Genomic DNA, 24,256 nt, shown 5'->3' with positions numbered 1-24,256 from the left:
CTTTACTGGTAAAATCTGCATGCAGTAATCCGAGGCTTCTGCGACCAGAGAGAAAACCTGCAGCAATCAACATTACCTTCACTGGAGGAATATCAGGTTAGGGGAACATTTAAACAAATTGGACGTACAAAAGCCCAAGGGACCTGACGGGATACATGTACAAGTGCTGAGGCAGCTGGCCAATGTCAATGTGAGACCACTCTCAGTTATCTTTGAAAGGCCTTGGTGATTGGTGGAAATTCCTGAGGACTGGAAGAAAGCAAATGTCACACCTATCTTCAAGAAGGAGGATCCAGAGAACTACAGGCCAGTCAGCCTCATTTCAATCCCAGAGAAGGTGATGGAGAAAAAAATCTGGAAGCCATTTGCAAATATCTGAAGGACAAGAAGGTGATTGGGGGTTGTCACTGTGGATTTATGAAGGGGAAATCATGCTTGATCAACCTGATAGCCTTCTGCAATGAGATAAATGAGGTTCATCTTGGTGGACGAGGGGAGAGCAGTCATTGTTTTTTATCTTGATTTTAGGAAGGTTTTTGACACTGTCAAAGTGAATGAAGATAGGTGGACAGAGAGGTGGATTCAAAACTGACTGAACTGCCAGGCTTAAAGTGTTGTGATCAGCAGCATGAAGACCAGCTGGAGGTCCATCACTAACAGTGTACCCCAGGGGTCAATACTGGGGCCAATACTGTTTAACATCATTAATGGCTTGGATAATGGGACTGAGTACACTTTCAGCAAGTTTTCAAATGACAGAAAAGCGGAAGGAGGGGTTGATACACTACATGGTTGTACTGCCCTTCAGAGGGACCTCGACAGGCTGGAGAAGTGGGTTGGCAGAGATTCCATGAGGTGTGACAAAGGGAAATGCAAAGTCATGTACCACAGGAGGAATAACTGTATGCACCAGTACAGGCTGGGGGCCAACCAGCTGGAAAGCAATGTTCTAGCAAAGGATCTCAGGGTCCCGGTGGACAGCAAGTTGAACATGAGCCCACTATGTGTACCCTTGCAGCAAAGAAAGTTGACAGCCTCTTGGGCTGCATTAGGAACAGTGTTGCCAGCAGGTCGAGGGAGGTGACTCTTCCTCTCTACTCAGCACTGGTGAGACAGATCTGGAGTGCTGTGTCCAGAACTGGCCTCCCTGGAGCAAGTGAGACACGGACTGGAGCAAGTCCAGCCAAGGGCCACAACAGTGATTAAGGGCTTGGATGATCTGATACACAAGGAGAGGCTGAGAGAGATGGGACTGTTCAGTCTGGAGAAGAGAAGGCTCAGGCAGGGTCTTACCAGTGTGTATAAACATCTGATAGGAGGGAGTAAAGAAGACAGAGCCAGGCTCTTCTCAATGATATCCAGTAACAGGACAAGAAGGAAGAAGCACATATTGCAATACAGGAAATTCTATTTAAACATAACAAAAAAACTTTTTACTGTGAGAGTAGTCAAACACTGAAATAGGTTGCTCCTAGAGTTTGTGGAGTCTCCATTCTTGGAGATATTCAAAACCCAACTGGACATGGCCCTGAGTATACTGCTCTAGTTGACCCTGCTCTGAGCATGTGGTTGGAGTAGACAATCTCCAGAGGTGCCTTCCAACCTCAGCAGTTCTGTGAAAATTTTGAGCTGGGCCATGGTCATCCAGCTGCATCCAAGTTGGCTCCCAGGTTTAGGTTACGCTTATTTCAGGTCATTTTCACAAACAAACCTTTCTCCATCAGTGAAGGAAAGAAACAGTAGCCCAAATTATCATGGGGTCTTCTTACCTCAGTCTGCTCTACAAAACAGCTGAAAGGGGAGAAGCAATTCTTAGAGAGGATTTATGCCTTTGATGCAACAGGAAATTCCAGAGAAAAACACCACCTAGCAGGGAGGAAAAGATGTTGAGTAATCACATAGGAACCGAGTCTTGTCAATGGAGCAGAACTCCTAAATGTGCAAGAAGTAGAAGGAAGGACAAAGAGTTTTGCAGAAGGGGATTTAGGAAGTGACAGCGACGTTCCAAATACACTGGACTGTAAGAAGCTGGTGCCAAAATGAAAGATTGCTTTACTTACAAGGTTTTGTCTTTCTGTAAATCAGTAGTCAAATACTGTGTTGAATTCTGGTCATCATGTTTCAGAAAGGATTGAGACAGGTAGCAAAAACAGTTAAGGGCTTCAAAAATATTCTCATACAGAAGATTAAAATTGTTTACCTCAAGGAGTCTAATGTAAAGGGATATAATGATACTCATAACTCCTAGCTCTGTGGATTCCAGTGGACAGATTAGCACTTATCTAATGCTTTTGAAAGCATATCAAAGCACTTTCAAAGGAGATCCATATCATGACCCCAGCTTTACATGGGATGGGATACACAAGTCACATGTAGTGTCATCAGTTGCAGAGATGGAATTAGAAACAGGTTTGACTTCCAGAAGAGCATGGTAACCACTCAGCCATCCTTCCTTGGGATAAAAACAAGAAAAAAGAGGACATAGTTGAGTGCAGGATCTTCTGTCTGTAACAAATTACATTCAGTGAAATTGAAACATGTCAAATTCAAAGTGAACTGAAAGATTTACTTGATACCTGATGTACTTAGCCTTCAAAACTAACTCCAGTTAGATATCGATGATGCCAAGAGCTCAACAGGATTCAAAATATGTGTGGAAAATATTTGTATCCATTGTAGTAAATGTTGCAACCATTAAGATTCTTTTAAGGGACATGTACTTTCACATGTCGGCACTTATGCCAGTTCATAACAGATTTAGGCACATATTTTTCCAGTGGACATACTAGCACTTAACTATCATTTCAAGGCAGTTTGCACAGAGTGGAAGATTATTGTCAAGGTCAGAACAGCACAATAAGACACACAGTTGGTCAGATGTAGTGTGTCTGTGCCTAGCTGGCTTCCAAATGAGGTGAAGGAACTAATTAAAAGTCACAGCATGAGCTATATGATGTAACAGTTTTTAATCATTCTGGAGCAGGGAAGGTAATGCCTAATCTAATCTAATAATATTTTATAAATACAAGCAAGTTTAAATGAAACACAGAGAACTGACAGAGATACATATTGTTTTGTCTGCACATCTTTGGGTTTGTTGAGGTGATTAATGAGAACTATATAAATATTTTACTAGGCAGCCAGTTAAACAATGACTGCTATGCATTCCTGTTGCAGTTGCAGAATGTAGTAAAAAAGCAAGGTGAGTTCTGGGTTTTTTGAGCTCTACTGCAATAGGAAATCAATCACACTCTAAAAGTGAAGTGCAAAGATGTTTGTTCCTATTGTTGTTCTTTGATGGGAAGGCACAGCCATTCATTCAATGCCATCAGGGAGCTCTACCAGCCTGGTCTCAACATAGACCTGGAAATCTCAAGATACCTGCGTTTGTTGTTGGGCTTGGTGAGCAGAGGCAAGGTTTTAAAACATAGACACCCCATAAACCTCCCCCCTGCTTCAAACTCACCAGTCTCCTATTTCAGAGAGAAATATGAGAAACAACTGCATGTGTCTTTCTGCATATCTAACCCTTCCTCCCTATTTGAACACACGGTCTTTGTATTTCAGCTTTATGATGTATTACGTGTTTGTCTCATGGACACATACAGGTCCCAGGATTGCTGTACTCTTTACCAAAAGAAACCATCTTTGCCTTAGGAAATGCTTTTCAGTATAAACATGGTTTTTAATAATTTCATTTTTTATATAATTTCAGAGAAAGAATGATCTCTATACTCTTTCTTCCAATGTGTCCTTCGAAGTTAAGAGCATGCCATATAAAGTGCTTCCAGCAAAGCTCCCCGAGGGAAGCATAGCAGTAAGTAACTGAAAATGATATCTTTGTGTGAAGCACATGTATTTGGTCATTCTGATCACAGCTGTGAAAGTTTTTATAAATGAAAATATTGAGATCAGTCTTTCCTGTCTTTCTAGTGTAAATTCCTGAAATAATACCTAAAGGAAATACCTTTATTGCTTTCTGTGGAAGTTGCTGATATATGATACTAATTCCATTTTTAAATAATTTCTTGCTGCATTAATGTGCAGACCGCTTTATGGCAATCAGGATTGATTTTTCACCTAGAAAAAAACAAAACTGTGAAAGCAAGTGTCTAATTACCTTTTTTGGGGTAAAAAAAAAATCTGGAGGAAATTTCTGTGCAAAATCCAAAATCTTGTTTTTGTCAGGTTGAGATCTCACCCTTCTCCCAGTCAGCAGTTCTCCCACACAAGCTTATGGCAACTTCTCTCTTACCTGTATTAAGCTTCTTTGATACCCTGATTTTCAGAAAGGTCTGCATGCCTCTTTAGATTTCCACCACACAGCACATCAGGTGCAAGGTACGAAATTACCTGGTAATCCCTACAGAGTGATAGATAGATACTAAAGTACTTGCCTTATTTGCACAGCAAGATTTGTATGGCCCTGGATTATTATATGAAAAATTAATCTTGGAGGCGTAAGTTTGATTTAATTCTTTGCTGGTGCCAAAACATTGAGTTTGGGAATCAATTTAAAGTAATTTTCTTCTTACGGTGTCTAATACCATGGTTAAAATTCACTCTATTTCATCATTACTGATATAAATAAGTAAAATATGAGTGCAAAATTTGATTCTAGTATAAGAGTAATCTGAAATTTGAAGGCTTGAAGGCTTATTGTTCTCATCTTTATAAAGATTTATCATTTACAGTCCTTCTTTTAAAAGGTAAGCTCACTACAAACTTTTCCAAGTTAAATCATGGTGCAAATACATCATATCAGTCTGTTGAGATGTGGTAGTAGGGAACAGAATATTTTCTTATATGGAAAACCAACATAATAATACACTTTACAGCTTACTTTTTTAATATATTTTAGAGGATACAGGCTATAAAGTTTTGTTTTGAACAAGCACAGATTGAATGGTTGATTGATACTTGCTCTGGGAAGACACAAGGTGAAATCTTCGTCCTATACACTCAGTGACTCCAACGTCTAACATCAGGACTACCATGATTTCACCAGAAAGATTTGATGCTTAACGCAGTATTCATCCAGAAAGGTTCAAAGGCTCCAAGCTGACAGATATACTCAGGCTCTTTTTATTTTCTTGCAGCATGTGTTCCATACCAGAAACACATGTTGTGCAGAACTCTGTAGTGGTGCTTTCATCTGGACTGAAGTGCTTTACCCCAGGTGATAGCCTGCTGTTCTCAACAAGTGTCAGATGATCTACCAAATGATCAGATAAGCATTTTATTCTCTTACTCCAGCCAGTATAATGCTTGTTATTTGCTGCAGATGATTTACAGCAAAATGCCTGTAATGGCAACTGTAAAATGTTGAAAAATTATAGCGCTTTTATGTCGTTTCATATCTGGACATGGCAGTGGATGCTTGCCAGCTCTACAGCTTGATGTGTTATATGCACAAGCTCTTTTGATGTTCCACTTGCAGGAAGAAATATTTGCTTGAAGTTGGGCAATGCTTAATATTTTTGCTCCTTCTGAAAAAGATCACTGGTTGTGTTTTAAAAGTTTCCAAAGATTTATTTGAAAGTTTATGGTTTTCTTTCAGACAATGCAAGGGTGGAAGTGGAATAAAGATTTTAATATTTTAAAACTAATTGTCCAAAGTAAATATCTAATAATCAGCTAACACTTTACAGTTTATATAGTGAAGATAATATATTCTAAAAGAACAGAACGTATGTCCTTCATTTAACTCATACAATGCTGGGTTCCAATTATGCAGGCTGATAATGTACATTTAATTTTAATGGCATGAATAATCCCATAAACCTCAGTAACCTACACAGTCATGCAGTCATATTTGCAGCTCTGAGGTCTTTATTTCCATCATCATGGAATATAGGTCTATGTCTTGAACAGAGGGTCATGATACATAGGTGTGTGAAAGTTTATGGAAATATAAGAAAATCTGAATCTTTTATAGTAAAACATTAGAGTGAAAATGGCATCAAACGGAAAATTAGCTTGGAACTTAGTGGAGCTTAAAGCAAAATCCACTGATGTCAATAAAATTTTTTCTATTAATCTTGATAGGCTTGGAATTACAACTATATATTGTACAACTGGTTGGATTGCCTTGCTAACAGCTGTACCATTCAAGAGGAAATTGTCATTTTTTCTTAGAGGTATTATTATGGTAAATAATACTATCCTACTTAATGAATTTCATGTGCAAGGTGAAAGTACTTTTTATAATAAAAAGGACAGAGTTAGAATAAGCAGTAATTTGTTCCATTTTAATTTGTGAGTCTTGAGCCAGTTTCAGAGTTTAATAAAATATGATTGCTTTTCTTAAATGTTTGATAGGACCTTTAGAGGGGATGCCTTTAGTCTAAACTGTTTGACTAGTGTCCTACAGTGAGTAAATATTGGTTTCAGACTAAGGCTTATAACTCTTTTTTTAGCTATTACACAGTGATAGTACTTTCATTTAAAATGTGCTTATATTCCTTATGAATTATATTTGCACAAACATTTGTAATGTGTAAACATAAATGTCAATATTAATTATGATTCCAAGCTCAAGGGAGCTTTTGAGCATTTTTTCAGAGCATACAAGAACATCATGCTGCAAAGGTTGGATGGGAACATGTAGGAGTAGCAAAGAGTTCCTGTTTCTCAGTCTCTGTAAGCAAAATGACTAAAGATTAGAGGAAGGTCATCATGGACAGTAAAAGTGGTAGCATTAGAATAATAATCAAGTTAGCTATACTTTCTTAAAGTAGCAAATTAAATTATGGAGAAGTAATTTTTAATTTTTAAAGTGTCTTTTAAAGGACAAGAGGGAAAAAATAGCTTTGTGAGAATCCCACTAACAGGCGCTGAATTCTGACCATAGATGCTGGATGTTTGAACTAGTAAAACCTAATTCCCATCTATCCACAAGGGACTGCCAATGAACCAGCAGCTTACCACATATGCTTCTATCTGCGTTATGCTACCTTCCAGTGGAATCAAAGCCAATTTTGAAGCTACGTTGAGTAGCACCAAGGTCAGGAGCGAAATCCAAACTGTACAAAAATCAGTGGCAAAAACCCTAATATTTCTTTTATCTGCTTACAATGTGCTTAACTGTGGCATATTTTAAAAGAGGAAAATAAAAGCCCCCCTATAGAAATACTTTCATGAGCAACAAGTGACTTTCATGGAACCACAACAGCAATTCTGAAGTTAAGACTATCAGACAGCATCTGTACTAAGACCAGCTTGGATTTTATTTCCAACAGCAGACAAAGGCTCTGTCTGTAACTCTCTGGTTGGCTTCACCCTCATCTCAGTGCTTGAGCCAGATGGCATTCCTTGTCACCCCTTTGCATACAAAAGGTATGAGACGTTCAGCACTGTGAAAGGTCAAAAGTCAGATGGCTCCTCTCAAGTCTGTGAGGTGTGCTCTTCACCAGCCTGACAAAGAAGCAACCACTATTTTCAGTGTTCAGTATAAGAAAGACTTCTAGTCCTGAATGGAGAGGAAAGCCAATATGCATCTAAAGTACAGTGCCAACAGGTAACACTTGTGTAAGAATTCCACTTCTTCATATTGGCCACCTTAGATGAAAACAGATAAATCCCCCCAAAACATTCCTTGGCTCTGATCCTGCAGTACTAAACCTACCACATGGAGAAGAACAGAAATCCAGGCTGAATAATGCAAAGTTGTCTTAAATCAAAATCATATGTAAAACACTTGTGGACAGCATGGGGTGGAGGAGGGACAGTCTTTTGTGGAAATGGTGAAATGAGGCAGGCAAAACTGAAGGGATGCTTTGTTCCTTTCTCCCCCTCCAGCCTCTGCTTCAGCTCTGTGGGTGTTCAGGATTTGCAGTGTCAAACTGTTCACCAGGAATTGCATTAGTAGCCCTGCAAGTCTTTGTATAGAGTGTGAAAGGAGGCAGCCCAGGGGTGTTATATTCTACTGGTAACGCACACAGGCAGGAGTGAGACTGACAACTACATATAATCCCCTGCTCAGAAATTAAATCTCAAGCACTTAGCACAACCCTTCCCTTGCTTTCAAAAACCTAAGACAAAGAATGATTCATGTGAAAAGGGTGTGGATGCAGCAAGATGGTTTTAAGATTTTAGCAGGCAAATATTTCATTAGCCATTGGCCTCACTCCTGCTACAAGAGAAGAGAGATGTAGCAGCTTTGCAGCAGCATTCTGCTTGATACAGGATAGACCTAATTTCTGCTGTTTGTTTTACTCATTGCTGATAATCTAAGGATTATAAACATGATGCTCTGCACTTCTATAAGATCACAGTTTCTTGTTTATATTTCAACATCTGTCACGGTCCAGCTGAGCTACTGAAATTACACTGTAAATTGCACTCTACTGTCTGTAAAGGCAGAACAACAGAAGAAGGAAGAGAGGATTAGGAACCCATGCAGTACAAGCAAGGCTGAGTACTGCTCTACCACTCATAATTGGTTACAGTGTGTCCTCAGGAAGACCCAGATGTCCTTACCTGAATCCATGCTGATAGGTGCTCTATTGGTATCACAAGAAGAGTTAGGTTGCCTTACTGTTTTCGCAGCCTAAGAGGAAAGAAAATACAACACACAAATGCAGCAAACATCTAGGAAGTGGTGCATAAAAGAAGACATGGAATGGCTACATAAGTAGTTGCATACACTACTATCAGCTTTATCCAAAGCCTAATGAAATAGACTGTTGCCACTGATTTCAGCAGGATCTCAAACATGCTTTGAGGTCTGGATTGACCCCAGCTAATTTTGAACAGTGAACTGGAGCACATTAAAAGTCTAGTTGCTGTGCTCCTGTGCAATCAGAAGGCAGCCCTATGAGCTATTCAGATCCTAGATAACACCAGGCAGCAGCTTTGTTCACCCCTGTCTGAGAGCACCTGTGGTGCTGAAGTAGTTGCCTTTGGATGAAAGCGGACTTGGTGCCCAAGGAGACAGATGTGGTTCAGTCAAATACAATCGTAAGAAATCTGTAAACAAAAAAATCCTTCCTACAGAAGTACTTGCCCACTTTGATAATTTCCATATTCAGGGTGTACAATTTCAGGAGACTGTCTGTCTACCAACCTATCCATAGCTGTCCGGCAGCTTGCTAGAGTCTTTTTGTTCTGGTTTGCTGATGTTGTACAGTCCAGCCCAGAGCAGTGATGCTGACTCCATTTCCTGTTGCATTTATCTCAGTCACATTATGCTACCTAGGAATTTGGCTCAAGCTATCAATACCAGAAATGGCTAAATCAAATTTTTGCAAGCAAATGGGTCTTCCCTCAGGTTTGATCTTACTGTAAAATGGAGTCAGTCATTTTGTCAAACTTGAGAGGACAGAAAGCACTGCTTGAGTTTGCTTTTTGCTGTTGTTTACAAATATTTGTTAAGATGATTTTGGTAAGTGGTCTATCACTTTACTGCTCCAGCTCCACAGCAACATGCTTAGACAAGTGATAGTGTTAGAACAGAAACTGTAGTGTTAGAACAGAAACTGTAGTGAAGCTCAAACCTTACATAAGTAAGGTACGTACACTGTGTATTGATAGTGTCAGATCCTTTTCAAATAATAATGAAAAAAATTATAACTTCTTGCGTGTATCACCACAGACTTTGCCAACAGAGGAAGCACACAGTGTAGATGAGTTGCGGTTTTTTAATCAATCTCAGTTTTTGCTGTTGTAGGGCCTATTGAATTTTCATCAGCACTTCCCAACTTTTGTGCTATATGTGATCAGGTCTTCAAGGCTTCCCTCAGGGAAGCATTCATGAGGATTTTGAAGCAGTAGAAGGGAGATGCTTTCTTCCTTGGACAGCTGAGCTCATTGCTTGCTACAGGCTTTGTGCAGCCCATCATGACTCCATCTCTTCTGATTTCCCTGGCCAGATAAGCCTTTTACTTGCATTCCTCCTTTTCCTTAACTGGCTTTTCTCTGGGAGGAATCTCTGCAGACAGTTCAGGTGACCTTTTTACTGCTCTGAGACACAAGGAGAGCCATTCAAAAACATTTTGTCCTTACTAAATGAGCACTGCTCTTGCTGAATCTAATGATGCAGAGAGCCTATGAAGTTCTGCAGTGGTTAAGAAGCAACCAAAAGAGGAAGCTTGGGAAGGGAGTGGTATCCCTGCAGTGGCATAGTTGATCACTTGATCACACCAGCAAGGTATCTGTTGGGACCCAGGGGCCGCATTTCGTAGGGTTTTTTACTAATTCTGTTTAACTTGAATTTATTCTTTGTATGTGCTATCTTTTTGAAGTCTTTTAGAGTAATAACTATTTACAGCTGCACCAGAGAAGTATATTAGCTGGATGTGTTTGTTAGATCAACAATGATATGGCCAGTACTGCAAGCACTTAATGTTCAGGTTACAGGTCAGTGTTAAAGTGCTAACCCTGGAAGGATTGGGCAGTGTCTCAGAATTTTCTGTGTAACGCTCAGTGTAAGCTTTGGTAGAAGGCAAGTGGTATCCCACATAGAAAGTTTGTCCCTAATTTCAACTATGATCCGTGTCCCATAACAGTGAGGGATACTATAAAAAAATACATGCATCAGTAGACCTGATCTACTGGCATCTTTCTAAGCGCTGTGTCAGACTAGAGGACAGTTGGCTGCACAGATGAAGTTAGTGGAAAGGACTATTCCAAAATGTCTTCCAATAAAGCGTGACAGTAGCTGGGAGACAGATCTGCTGGTACTTGCAGAATGAAAAGTCTAGGAAAGTATGCTGATCATGAGAAAGAGTAAGAGAGGAAAGGGCTATATGTTGCAAAAAGGCTGAAATTTGCCGTCTTCAAGGAGAAAAGTGAGAGGCACAGAAATGGAATTAATTTTGAACTGGACTACAGAGTTGTGTCCAGTCTTCAAACTTAGGATGCTGCTCCATAAATTAACAAATTAGCATTGTGCTAAATTTCAGGTGCATCAACCAGTGAGTTAATAGCAAAAAAACAAGTAGAAAGAGAATTTGCAATGAGTGCAGATCAGGGACTGGGCCAAGAAATTTATTAAGAAGATTAGATTTTCTAGCTGTACCTCAAGCACTGAAGAGGAAGATCATTTGAGAGTTTGTGTAATCAGTTTGCTTTGCAAACCAATTTCATCGTGTCATGAAGAAGATAACTTCCATCTGTCACATACTTGCCCTCTTTAAGGGAGACTAGGAGTAAACGAGAGAGCTCCAACAGAAAACCCCAGAGAGAAATAACTTCCTAGGCTAACAATAAAGAGGAAAGTTTGACAAAATACATTAAAACTAAAGGGACATAATTATGGCTGAGGAGCTAAGGAAAGCTCAAACTCATTCCTTCCCACTTGGGAGCAGCAGGGAGAGAGCAAATATTCAATGACATTGACGAGGAGCCTTCCAAGCAGAGTCTGAGAGCATAGAATAAATTTGGTACAAGGCATGGAAGGGAGGGTGAGGAGGAGGTTACTTATGTTGATGGCCCCAGAAGGAGAAATACAGAAGGGTTATTACTACTCTTTGTCAAGATGAAGGTCTAAAGAGAGAAGTTTGCCAAGTCAATTAAAATCTTTGATAACTCATGTTATACACACCTGCTGCTTTCTAGAGCCTCAGACAATGAAAGAGAGCGTTTCATGCTTGCTTCCCATTTAGGTAATAGTCCATATGCTTGGCTTCTTTTAAGGAGCATAACATCATACTGTGCATTAGGCTTTATCACAAGGACAATGCACTCTGCTTGAGTTTCATTTTTGGACTGCTTAGCTGAAACGCAAGTCACAGGAAAAAATGTATACTGGTGTGTCAGCAGAAATTAAAATAAGAATAATGTAGCTGGTATCTGTTGTGGTTTGAATTAAGAGTTTGGGCTGAAGTCAACCATTGTTTCAGAGTAATTCAGCATAAGTCAGTTATACTGGCCTAGGCTGTACCAGCATACATGTGAGTAGAACTTTGGTCCTTGAATCTTCTTGAAGCATTTGCACAGAAGAGGATTTTTTACTACTGTGTATTAAGTGAAAATGATTCGTGTGTCTGACACGACAAGACTTTTGTGTATGTGTGAATTCCATTTCTAGTAATTATTGTGAACAAGTGGAAAGGAACTTGCAGTAAATGAAGCTAACATGGGAGAATTCCAAGCAATGTGTATTTCTAATCTGCAAAATGCTATTGAAGTGAATGCTTATAACCTCTGTATTCTAGTGTCAGCTTTGCTTAATTTTTTTTATTTAATGTATTCTTTTCATTTCAGATCAGAACATCTGTCATCTGGTCCACTCCAAATGTCTCCTTTGTAATCCCTTTATGGGTTATAATACTAGCAATACTTCTTGGACTACTGGTATTAGCTATGTTGACCCTAGCTCTATGGAAGGTATGTTGCATTATTACTGTTACTGTTGCCTTAAAAAAACCTGAAAGATACTGGAAGATATTAACAGATAAGAAAAAGAAAGGCTGGAATTTTGTGATCTTTAACAGTTTGGAGCAAAAGCAACAATACATGTGTCTTTTTTGTTTTCCATTTCTGACATGTTAGTGTCACTGACCTTTATGCAGGGAACTTGTTTTCAAAGTCCTCCTTTATTATTAAAGTCTGGTTATGAATGGGCATATAGAGTTTGACTCTGTTTCTCAAGACCTCTTTTGCAGGATGTTTAAGTTCAAAAAGAAGTTACTCTAACTTTGTTTTCTGTGAATACTTCAGGGATTTCCAGTTTTTGTCAGCTCGTAACAACACTTCCAGCTTTGACAATTCATTTTTAGAAGATTTCCTTTTATATTAGTATGTTGTATCTTCTGTTTTTAAAGTTTTCTAGTTTTGTGTTGGTTGTTACACTCCCTTCACAAGTTTTAAGACAAGTTACTGGAAACTGCTATATTAGAGGGAGCCAACGTAGCTTTTGGCTATCCTCTCAATTCCCATTAAAAAAAATAAAAATAGTTTCTTAAGTTTAGCTGCCTAAAGGTTATGGGTTAGGTATCCAGCCTATGCTAACTTTCCAGATTCGCCTAGTCAGTTAACAACAACAGCAAAAAGCTATGTCTAAAACATGGGAGGATGAGAGGAATTACCTTTTGGTGGTACTCTACTTTGACCTCTTGTGAAGCCTACATGACTTTCAACCTTTCAACCAAAAGGGTAACATTTAGGCAGTTAAAGTTAGGTGAGAGGAATGTCATCTTTAGTGATCGTTAGTCTACATCACAACACTGTCCTGTGCACATTTCCCAACACATATTCCACCTCTGTTATTATTGCTATTTGTCAGTCTAAATACTTTTCTGAATGTCTTGCTGAACTGAAATTAACAGTTTTCTCATTAGAGTCAGCCAGTATCAGCATTCAGACCAACTTTACATCTCCTGCAAAGACATCTTTCATATAATTTGAATTTTTAAAGCTATACTTTGGAACTCAATGTCTTGTACCTAAAACTATCATTTTTCACAGGGAACGATTTGAATAGAAATAAAAAAGCTTCACAGTCTATCAGCCTGCCATAGATTGTATCCGACCTTTCAGGTTGACTCAGTGAAAAATCAAACTGGAGCTGAGTCTTCCTGTGGTTGTCTTACCATGACACCTTTGTTTCTGTTGATTGTTTCCTGCAGTGTGGCTTCTTTGACAGACCTAGACCTCCTCAAGATGACATGGCTGACAGGGAACAACTGACAAATAACAAGACTACTGATGCATAGAGGAAGAGTGACAGATCATGTCAGAACCCTGCCTGAGTCTAGAAACACGATGAGGATTAAATGAAGGATTCCTTCCACCAGTTTTCCTTTGTACCTGCAAGTGACATGGTGTCATAATCTGATCTATGCAACGTTCTGAGAACATGCCACATGATGGCCATCCTTGCCAAAGAAAGCAGCTTTATCACTGCCTTACAAACATACTCACCACTGAACAGTAAGTTTATCCCATATTCCAGTCAGTCTACATTTCAGCAGTTGCTTTTGAACACCTGTGGTATACTGAGATGCTTCCAGAACAAGCCCAAATCTCCCAAGGAGAGAACACCTGCATTGCTGTATTGTCTAGAAGATGGACCAGGACAAAACTTCTGAAAGCTACTGTATCATGCAGAATACCTTTGAAACCTCCCTAAGAATAAGAACTTTTATGAAATTATGGCTCAGGGAGACAAGCAATATATCAGTACTGTGAAAGTACTTCTGAAAAACAAAGGTAGTCTATAAAGAACTTTATAGATGGGGCACGATTATTTATTTTTCCACCTTTTCAGGATAAGTATCTGATATAATAATCAACTTAGATTTTGAGAGAAGAAAGTTAAAAAAATAGAAATCATGTACTTACCTTGCATGTAAATAGAAAAGTAAACCCCTTGTACACACAGAACACATCCTTCTTGGCTACAAGGTGTTTTGCAAAGCAGAAGATTTATGCAACATTTACAAGATGATAAACAAGTACATGTCGTATCTCTCAACGCAGAGCTGGCAGTATCACACCCAGATAACTAATGAGTTAACATAATAACATTAACATAATAACATTAACATTAATATTTTAATATTAGTTATCAGGGGATGAGTTACCCTGTCCTTGCATTGCTGATGACTGACACCTGTACAGCTGACACAGGATACAGTCATTTGTGAAACACTGATTTAAATCATAGCCACACTCGTGATACTGAGAAGGCTTGGGGGTTTTGGGCTAGGGTAAATTTTCTTTGCCATTGCCCTGTTACTTTGTTGACATGGCCTCTTAAAATGGAATGGCTACTGCCATTGTATCTTCTGTTTAATTTGTGTCATGGACCCTAACACTGTTCACCTAAAGAAATCTTTGCTTTTTTTTTTTTTTTCGTCTACAAGCTGGCAGCATATTTAAAGTGTTGATTTCAGCAAAGTTTAGGGCTGAATGTAGTTATTTCTTAAGCAAAGTCTTGCAAGGAAGATGGGCGAGATTTGTATTTATGCAGAAAAATAGGATGCCAGCCAGCCAAGCATGAATAAAAAGAAGGAAACATCTTTTCAGGTAAAGAGTAAAAATATACATTTAGGATTTTTTTTTCCTGGGTGAAGGATTCGGAAGAAGAGAGGCTTCATTCTTTCTGTTCTCTCAGCAAATGGTCCTTATCTCAGCAGGCAGTCTAAGCTCAGATCTGTGCAAATTTGTGCCTGAAAGCTTGAGTCTTCCAGTGCTGCCTGTGAGTGTGAAATTAGCTATATTGTGTAAACTTCAGGAGGGATTGTTCATCTTCTGAAACATACACCACACGTTCCTTCTCCTGAGCTCCTTTTCTTTCCAATCCATCTCAGCTTCTTAATTGGCAAATGGCCTCATCCATTCTGCCACTTCTTGGCTCCTTTTAGGTGACTGCCCTTCTGCTTCCTAAGACTTCAGACAGGACTAGCTACGAGACATTGTCACTTCTGTCAGTCTGACAGGAGATTTTACAGTTTTACTATTTCTTGCATGCAGACTGACCTGTGAAATCCAAGCAGGAGCTAGGAAACCTGAGCAGGTGTGTTCCATCTTCATATCTAAGGCAAATTTGCAAGAAGACCTTTATGAAGTCTTTAGCTTATCAGATGCAGTGTGCCCATGAGACTTAATGAGAGGAGGAGACACATGCCTCAGAAAACAGAGGTGAAGCACCATTGGATGGGGAGGCCTAACCACTTCCCAGTCCCACCAAAAACCGTTAACAGACCCCTTCCCCCAAATGGGACCCCTTGTAGGTTAGAGAGATCAGCTGATAAATACCACCACAAAGCAAGCCTGTCCCATATTTGTATACCTCTGTATCCCATACATTCCAGGCAAAATCATCCTCCCATGAAAAAGACAGTGAGCTTCTAGCTTTTGTAAATATTGAATTGTTGTGTGTAGCAGCTTCTGAAACAAGATCAGCTAGCTCATTACAGTCATATCATCTACACAACTCTTACTCACTCTGATGAAATAGCACCATAAGGAGATACTGAACATAGGACTTTTGTATGTGCAATACTTTATATTACTTATATACCTGAAGCCTGTTTACACTGGCATTTGTGGTTGCTTTTTAAAGTTTTGAATATACTGATTAATGATTACAATAAAGAAAAAAAAGAATAGGAAAAAAAATGAAAACAAACACAGCTCTGTTTAGTATTTGTTGCAATGTGTTTTCAATCCTGCATTGCTCTGAGGATGGGACTAGGTGACCTAATAAGTTCTTTGCAGTTGTAACATCTATGGTTCACTTTTGAGCAATTACTCTCCATTTTAATGATGGGCAAAACATGTTCAGATACTACATTTAAACCAAAAAAACCCTCAGTGACTGCTGGGCTTGGCTGGAATCCATTGGCTGCAGCTGTGTAATGTCACTGGAACCCAAATTAGAGGCGCATGATCTGACAAACAGTTACTTTGAGCAATACTTTGTTTTATATTTCTACATCCTTGTAGATTAAACTTCCCCCATGGAAATGTCTGGAGCCGTGTGCTGTCAAGGACTGTAGTCTTGGTCCCAGCATTTGTGGATAGCTTTGGCTGCAAATTGCAAACAGCTTTGCAAAGAAGATTTCTGGGTTTCAGTGCTTGCCAGGAGTGTTTATCCCCTGGGGAGATTGCATCCTGTATGTGGTCACTAGCAGGCAGTCGACATAATCTTTCCCCCCCAGTATATTAGTAATGTACTACACGATAACCTCTGCCACAACCCTATGTGACTGAACTTTTGTTTCAGTGACGTCAGCCTTGTAACAAGTTACTAAATGCAGCTTTCTGTAAAAGTAATTCAGCCTTGCACTTCCAAATGTATGCGGTGAGCTGCTAATTGCTGAGAGCACAGGAGCAGTCTGGAGAGCAGAAAAAACAGATTACTTTATAAATTAAAGCCTTTTAAAACCGTTTATTGCTATGACCACCACAGCGGTCTAGTAAATAGAGACATTCATCTTTTATTTCACATGCTTCTTGCTGAGTTTGAGAAAGGCTGTCCAGTTATTTCATCCATGCAGCAGACTTTTTAAGAGTATCAAGTGTCAAGCAACATTCTCTGTTTTATGAAAATTTCAGAATTTACATAACAGAGACCAGTACATTTGAATATGTTGTCACTTATGGATTTAATCTTTAAAGGTATTTAGCAAAAACAATTTTCATTTAACTACCGGGTTGTTAATAAGAATTTTTTCTTGTCACCATTCTGTAACTCATTTACAATTTTTTCTGTCTTCTCCAACTTTTTTGCCCTGACAGCTTTTATGTGTTTCCCACATTAGACATCTCTTGAAAATGGCACTGATTTTCTCTACCTTTTAGCTGTGGTTTTTTCATCCATTAGCAAGACGTATCTTCTGGTAGGCTTGGCATACATTAACTAAAAAGCCTTTTGGGAACCAACAAAACACCTAGAGATATGCAGGGAAAAGAAAGTCCCAACTGGCCATGGCCTATGGTAGTCCACTACATTGTAGCAAACTTTTTTTTAATTAAATACCGTCTGACACACTGCCTTTAGGAATTGTTTATGAGTGAGTGTTTTATTTATGATTGTTGGCAAAGATCCATATTAAAATGTAGTGTAATGGTAGTGCCTCTTGACAATAAAAAGTCTTGAATTTAGCTTATGCAGGCACCATGATGTGACACAGCAGGAATGCTTTTAATATTGAAGGACTGTTCATGTTTTGCCTGTATGTCATATTTCAGGGGCATTTAACTATTCAAGATGCTACCCTACTGTACACAGTGATTTTTAGAAAAGAAGAATGGAAGTAATTGCTGAACTCACTTTTCAGATGGTTTCATTTGTTTTCATCATGTTGGTCTACTTAACTGATGCACCACATTTCATTTGGTTATGTATTGTTCTTTGTTTCAGTAACGGTTTGTAAAGTGGACTTCAGCAACTCTTTCCAAAACTGGACTGCATCAGGCAGTATTGCTTTTCCAGAAGCAAGCTCAGGATAACAGCAGCAGAGCAGAATTCAGGATGCTATGTGAAATGGTCAGTGCATTGCAGGGGCTAGCTTACTTTTCAGCAGTTTACCCAAATTCATATTCAGAGTCATATTAACAAAACATCAACCTTAGATTCCCCATTTCTCCTGTCAAGGAGGGCCAGGGGGTGCCCTCTTTTGTCAGCACTGTAAAGACCAAATACCAAGCAATCCTCACAGCAAAGCTGGGGAGGGGAGAGCACATTTTATACCTGCACAAGACAAGTAAAAGGCAAGCAAATCAAGTATATGGCAAAAGCACAAACAACATCTGTCTTCTGATGCTCTCCTGGTCATGAAGGTTAACATTTTCCCAGCAAAAGCAATCTGCCCACTTATCACATTAGACCAGCAGCACCAGAAAATAATCTGAAGTTGCAAAAAGTTTCCATGAATCTCATATCCGTTGTAGATATTTTACATTTTGAAGTATATATGGTAGCTCTTGGCTCTTCAAATAGCCTTACTGATTTTTTTGTTGTTTTTTAATATTTTAATAGCATTTAGAAAAAGTTAGGTCAGCATAGTAAAAGCTGAAAAAAAAAATGTAAACTAACAATGAAGTCTCACAGGAGACCCAGGCCTAGATCTGGACTCATCTTTTCCATTTTTAGGTGCAGAAGAGACATCAGGAGATATCTCAGGTGTCTGCTGAGACTTCCAAGGGTGTAATGGCTTTGTTATAACAACTACTCCCATGCCAACTAACATGAAAACCAGAAGATATTATTTTTAACGATCCAGCAGTCTATCATTCCCTGCTATATGCCCTGCATACAAGAACAGGCAGAACATGGGTAAATGGCACCATTAAACTAGGCAGTAGGATGAGACATTCACAGTTTGACTCAGTACACCAGAAAGAACCTTTCCTGTGGAGAAGGACAAAGACTGAATTTTCTCAGTGGCTAAAATAAGGAAAGATTTGTTTTTCTGGAGGAGAACACGACACCACGGAAGCCCTGCCCTTCAAGCATAATGGGTACAAGCATAAACGCAAGGTAGCTGGGCACAAGGGACTTAATATTAAGCAGTTAAGGAGGCTGCAGGATACTATGTTAACTATAAATGACCTAGAGGGAAGGGCTAGGAGGCTCTAGAGGAGAAATCAAACCTTTAAACACATAGATGTTAGCACAGAGTAGATCAGAAACAAGAAGAAGGTTGATTAGTAAGATGGATGGATTGGAAATAAGGCTCAGCTACAGCAGATGAGAAGTTGTGACCCCAGAAGATAACGAGACTAATGATCTATTACAGTGATTTTTTTTTCACAGTGACCAACTGATTCATTGCTTCTGCAAAGTTTGAGGAAGACCATTTCCTTAGTAATTAGATAACGAAAGGAAAAAATATCTCTGCAGCTGTGACAGGACTATTGAGTTATCTGTGAATCCCTCTCATTCGTCAATGAAGGGCTGTATTCACTTCATTGACTTTGAGAGAAGGAAGGAGGTGGCAAAGACGTGAGACTTGAATTTGTTCCAGCATCTGCTAAAACCTTCTGGCTTCACTGCTGTTTCAAAGTGACTGCTCAGTATTTGCTGAGGCTATACAACATCTTTCACTGTAGTAGTACAGACTGTGCTGTCCAAAGGTAATAGAAAGACATTTTTTCCAAACCAGTAAAAACTAAATCTTTTGTGGAAACTTTCCATCTATGCCTGGCTTACCCAGGAGACCTGAGCAGTAAAGTGGGGTTTAAGTGGGATTTTTTATTTATTTTTTTTATTTATCAAGCATTGTAACATACATTAAGAAGCTTCTCTATATGTATATATAGCTTCAGTCCTTATATACCGTTTTAAGTAGTTGAACTGAAGTAATTCTTTGCTAACAGATGAAGGAGGCACAACTAAATCAGCAATGGAATTGAAAAGTTAATTGATGAAATGAAGATGACAATGATCCTATTTAAGTTTGGCTGTAATGAATGTTTTGCTTTATATTTTTAAAGTATACTATTTCTTTAATTCTACATTTAATATATTATGGTACTAATGAAGCACGCACTTACTTAGACATTACTAACAGTGATATTTGTGTTTAATGTAACAAGATACTCGCTAACAGATAGATGAGGCAGGAACACAGAGTGAGGGGGAAGGACCGTGTTCTTCCCTCGGTTGAGCTGCTCCAACCGCAGCTGTGGCTGACTGGGAATCTTCCACACTCCACAACAAGCAGTGACTCTCACAAGAGGGGAAAATCCTGATACCGTAACAGTTCTCGGTCCTTTGGACATACACCCTTTGCCTCAAAGGTTTCTGGAGCATCTTGCTCTGCTCTGTTGGGTGCTGCTTGTTTAATATTATCTGCTCCATTGGCTTCTCCACACTCAACTGGTTCGGATTGCAGAGAATCAATGCCATCTCCTTTCCATCTGCTTTTTGTTTAAAAAGCTGGGATATCTCCTGTCTCACGAACATGTCTGCAACTTTTCAGTAATTCCCATATGACTTATGAGAATATATTCTGCTTGATTTTGGGGGTGAAGGGGTGTTTAGTCTCCACTCTGATTTTCTAATGCCCATATATACACAAAAAGTCAGTCCTATGGTATCTATTACAGATTATTTCACTAAGCAACCAGCCAAGTTTTTGTTCTGTAATTTAGTAGAACAAAGTAAGCCTGAACTTAACCCTCCAGCCATTTTAAGCAAATATCTGTGTGAAGCCATTAGGTTTCAAATACATTGACTCACTGCAATGTCTTTAAGAGCAAATCTTCTTGCAGAACATGTTGTGGACTCTTCAGCATCATCGCTGCAGTTGGTATGCTATGTCAAGCATATACTGATCTTATGTAGATCGTGTTTAGCTGGTTTTATTATCACAAAAATGCTTTTTCTGGAGAGTGGGAATGAAGTGCAGGAAAAAATGTGAGCTGTCTTTTTCAAGCATGCTCAGAAAGCTGAGCTGGTGAGCTTTTAACTACCACCCCCTTAATTAACCCCTCAAAGGGACCTCCTAAGCAGGTCTGCGGGAAAAAGGGAGGTGGCAGCAAGGGGTGTGAGGACCACCAATGAGGAGCAGTGCCTAGAAAGACACAGATTGGCTTCAGTGCATGGCATTGCCCCAGACCTCGCATGGAAAGGGGCTTCCTTGGCTGCCAGAGGACTAAGGGGCTCTGTGCTTGGCCTCCCTGTTCCCTCCCTGCGCTCTCTTCCTCTGTCTCGGTCCATGTGCCTTCACTCCTTCCTGCAGATGGGTGGCTTGCCCAGCCTCCAACCACCTCACAGCTCCTCCCTGGGCTTCCAGCTGTAAACCCCCCCAGCCTCCCCACACGGCAACAGCAGCAGCTCCCCAGCTCTCTTTCCCCCACTCCTGACTCTAGTTGTTTCCCGGCCCTGTGATGTGACGTGACCCCAGCTGAGCACCACAGATCTCCCAAAGGCTGGTCTCACCCCATGGCTATCCCCCACCTCCTCCCCAGGGAGGCTTGGGCAGACAGAGCCTAGTCCTCTCAGAGAGGGGACAGTAACTGTGTAAATCTCACAAGGCTGCTGAGTGGTTACATGAAGAGCAGCTTGCAATGGCCATGTTGTCACAGATACCCAAGCGCACATTGGGGATTGTGTCTCCCAAATCACTCGTATCTTGCTGTTTCACACACACATATGCCTTCTCAATGATAAACCATCTCTCTGTTCTTCTCTTGTTGCTCCATGTAACATCTCTTGCCCCTTTTTTCTTTCTGGGCTTCTTCCCTATGTCCCAGGACAATATCCTGGCCCGTTCCATGCAGACCGCCCCTCAAAACAACCTGTCCCAGTGACCTTTCCCTAGCTGAGCTCTGCCTGTTCTTCTTGGCTGCTAAGGCAGGCCTGATCTCCAAAGGTCCCCATGGAGTATGTACCCTGGAGCTTTATTAGCAGCTTCCCCACCACCACCCCAGGCCCTACAGCTTCCTCTGGGGCGGCCGCTGTTGCCACCGTACATCAGGGACATGGGAGGGAAGGGATGGCCTTGTGCTTGGGTGCTGGGCTGAACTTGGGCAAACACTGTCTGTTCATTGGCTTGGCCACAAGCTTCATGTAACTTTGGGCAACGCACCTCATCCCTCACATCCTCATCTGCAGCGGGGCCGCCAAAGAACAGTGCTGGATAAATCTTACAGATAATAAGCTCTTTCGGTGGAAACGAGGTCTCTCCTATTTCTCTAAGGCTGAAGCAAACTTACAATGCTGTTTCAATGCTGAATAACGTCAGCCTCCAGGGAGCAGTTGCTGCAAGTTCAAGTGCCTGTATTGGAGAAGCGTGTGACTGCTCCCTTTCTTTCCCCACAGACCCATGAAACCATATAAGGTTATTTTTTAGCTGCTTATGCCTGCTTTATTAGGGGCACCAGTTACAACTGGTGAAATAAAGTAATTGTGGGTATTGTGATTTAAGCTATTTATTCATCTCAGGCCTGCTGAAAAAGTGTGCTTATTCTATTATCATCAATCCAGTCACATATAAAGCTACTGAAATATTATACAAATAATAGTTTTCCAAGCTGTTGTGTAGAACAATTCAGGTGGGAAGAACTATTAATATTAAATACTTCTCTTTTCAACTTTGGATCGATGGACACCAAAGGGATCAGGCTTGCTTTTCTTTCGAACATAGAATTATCTAGGAATTGCATGTAATTTCTAGAGCTTCTCAACAGATTACTCTGGAGCTTTTCAGCAACAAGTTAGAAATGTAGAGCCTCGCCTTTGCTCTACTGCACACCAGAGTGTTGGCTTTTCTGTCTCTGTAACTGAAGGGATGCACAGCCCAGACTGGGAGTACAGGTACAAAACCAACCATGAATCAGATCATCGAAGAGGATTTTGAGGAAGGAAAATGCATGTCCCTGAGCAACATCCAGGCTGGGGTGTTGACTCAAATGAGTCGTGGTTGAAGGTGAAGTGACTGGGGCATTGAATCCCTGGGTGCCCTCTGAAAAATCAGACCTGCCTGAAGCGGGGCACTCAGAAGCATTGTAACGCTTGAAAATCTTGGCCCAGGCACTGCCTTTTGTTAAACCTAGCAGGATCACTTCATGTTGGCAGCCAAAGCTGCTGTGAAACCACCACGAGTAGAAGAGGGTGACAGTGGAGACTGTGAGTTAACGTTGCATGTCCTTGTTTTGGCTGGCTTGCGTCACCGTTGTAAAGATGGCGTCTAAAGCTTTCATGGAAACTGTCTTTTCTTCTCAGCATACTGACAGTGATGTCTACAGCTTAAAAAGACTGATAGGAGAATCACTCTTAATTTGCCCTCCAAGTCCTGAATTTTTGCTACCATAGATAGCAGGCACCAGCAGGCAAACAACTCAAATGCTGGTGCTCAAAGTAGAAACGAAGCATTTTTCTGATCTACTGTCTTAACTTTTCCATTTGACTGTTAAGTACTTCCACCAGGGGCTGCAGGGGAAGTGCAGAATTTGGGTGTTGGCATGCCTGTACTATGTGCTAAGCACAGACCAAATTTGTGGCACAGAAAGCCTGCACTGCAAATATAAAATATGGAGCAGCAGATGGATATAATAAAACAGGAACCATACGGAAACAATGACACGATTATGAACAGCATAATAAGCAATGTTCATAGCACACCAGGGCCATAAGCAGACTTCCTATTCTGGATTCCTAAATTAGGCATCTTAATACCTAAATAGAAGTCATCTGGCCCATCAAGGCAATCCAGAGCATCTCTCCTAGTTACTCCAACGCCTTAGACAGCCAGTGGAAGTGACAGCTGTGGGTTTGCTCTCCAGCAACTCCCTTGAGCCCATCCGGCAACACTCGAGTCTGGTGCCAAGGAGGAAACAGCAGGCCCCAACTTGGGCTTTTTTTCCTGCCTCGCTGAGGGCTGAGGCACTGGGTGCCACCAGGATGCGCTGTCCCGAGGCTCCATTTTCAGAAGAGCACTGCTGTGCAAGGTGGAGAGGCGAGCAGTCAGAGGCTGTGCTCAGGAGCTCGTCTCAGCCCTGCATTGCCTGCTCTGCTCTCGGCTGTGCTGCAGTTCGCAGCAGCCCACCATGCAGCAGGACCACAGAGCTGGAGGGAGAGGGAGTGGGAGAGTCTGGCTGCAGTCGAGCAATCAGACTGATCTTCTAAGACTGGAAAGTTATGGTCTGCTTATAGGAGTGAGCGGTTTGCATTACAAAATGCACAAGCAGGCCCAAAGCACAGGCTTTTACCCACCCTAGGATGCTCCCCTCTCACGGAGTACCAGAAGGACACTCGGCTCTCCTGTGAGTTCCAGGTGTCCAGCGTCCTCTTCTGCACCAATGGTGCTAATGCTGTGGGAGGGATGAAGCGCATGTCTCTTCCCAGACATATCCA

General features: G+C 40.6%; 1 protein-coding gene across 2 annotated transcripts in view; it reads left to right on the top strand.

The window, feature by feature from the left end:
- Positions 1–14,447, top strand: part of ITGA8 (integrin subunit alpha 8) — a 120,958-nt gene extending 106,511 nt beyond the window's left edge. Inside the window, exons 28-30 of one of the 2 annotated variants that reach the window (XM_052803175.1) lie at positions 3,716–3,817; positions 12,208–12,330; positions 13,572–14,447. In XM_052803175.1, coding sequence (XP_052659135.1) covers positions 3,716–3,817; positions 12,208–12,330; positions 13,572–13,658 — 312 coding nt within the window. In that variant the 3' untranslated portion in view covers positions 13,659–14,447. Of the gene's footprint in view, positions 1–3,715; positions 3,818–5,099; positions 12,186–12,207; positions 12,331–13,571 lie in introns of those variants that run through there. The other variant, XM_052803184.1, reaches the window with a different exon arrangement.
- The last annotated feature ends 9,809 nt before the right edge of the window (positions 14,448–24,256 follow it).

Source organism: Harpia harpyja, chromosome 1 (assembly GCF_026419915.1).
Source record: "Harpia harpyja isolate bHarHar1 chromosome 1, bHarHar1 primary haplotype, whole genome shotgun sequence".
Lineage (NCBI taxonomy): Eukaryota > Metazoa > Chordata > Aves > Accipitriformes > Accipitridae > Harpia > Harpia harpyja.
Note: the sequence above shows the minus strand (reverse complement) of the source record. Positions and strands in the feature narration are given on the sequence as shown.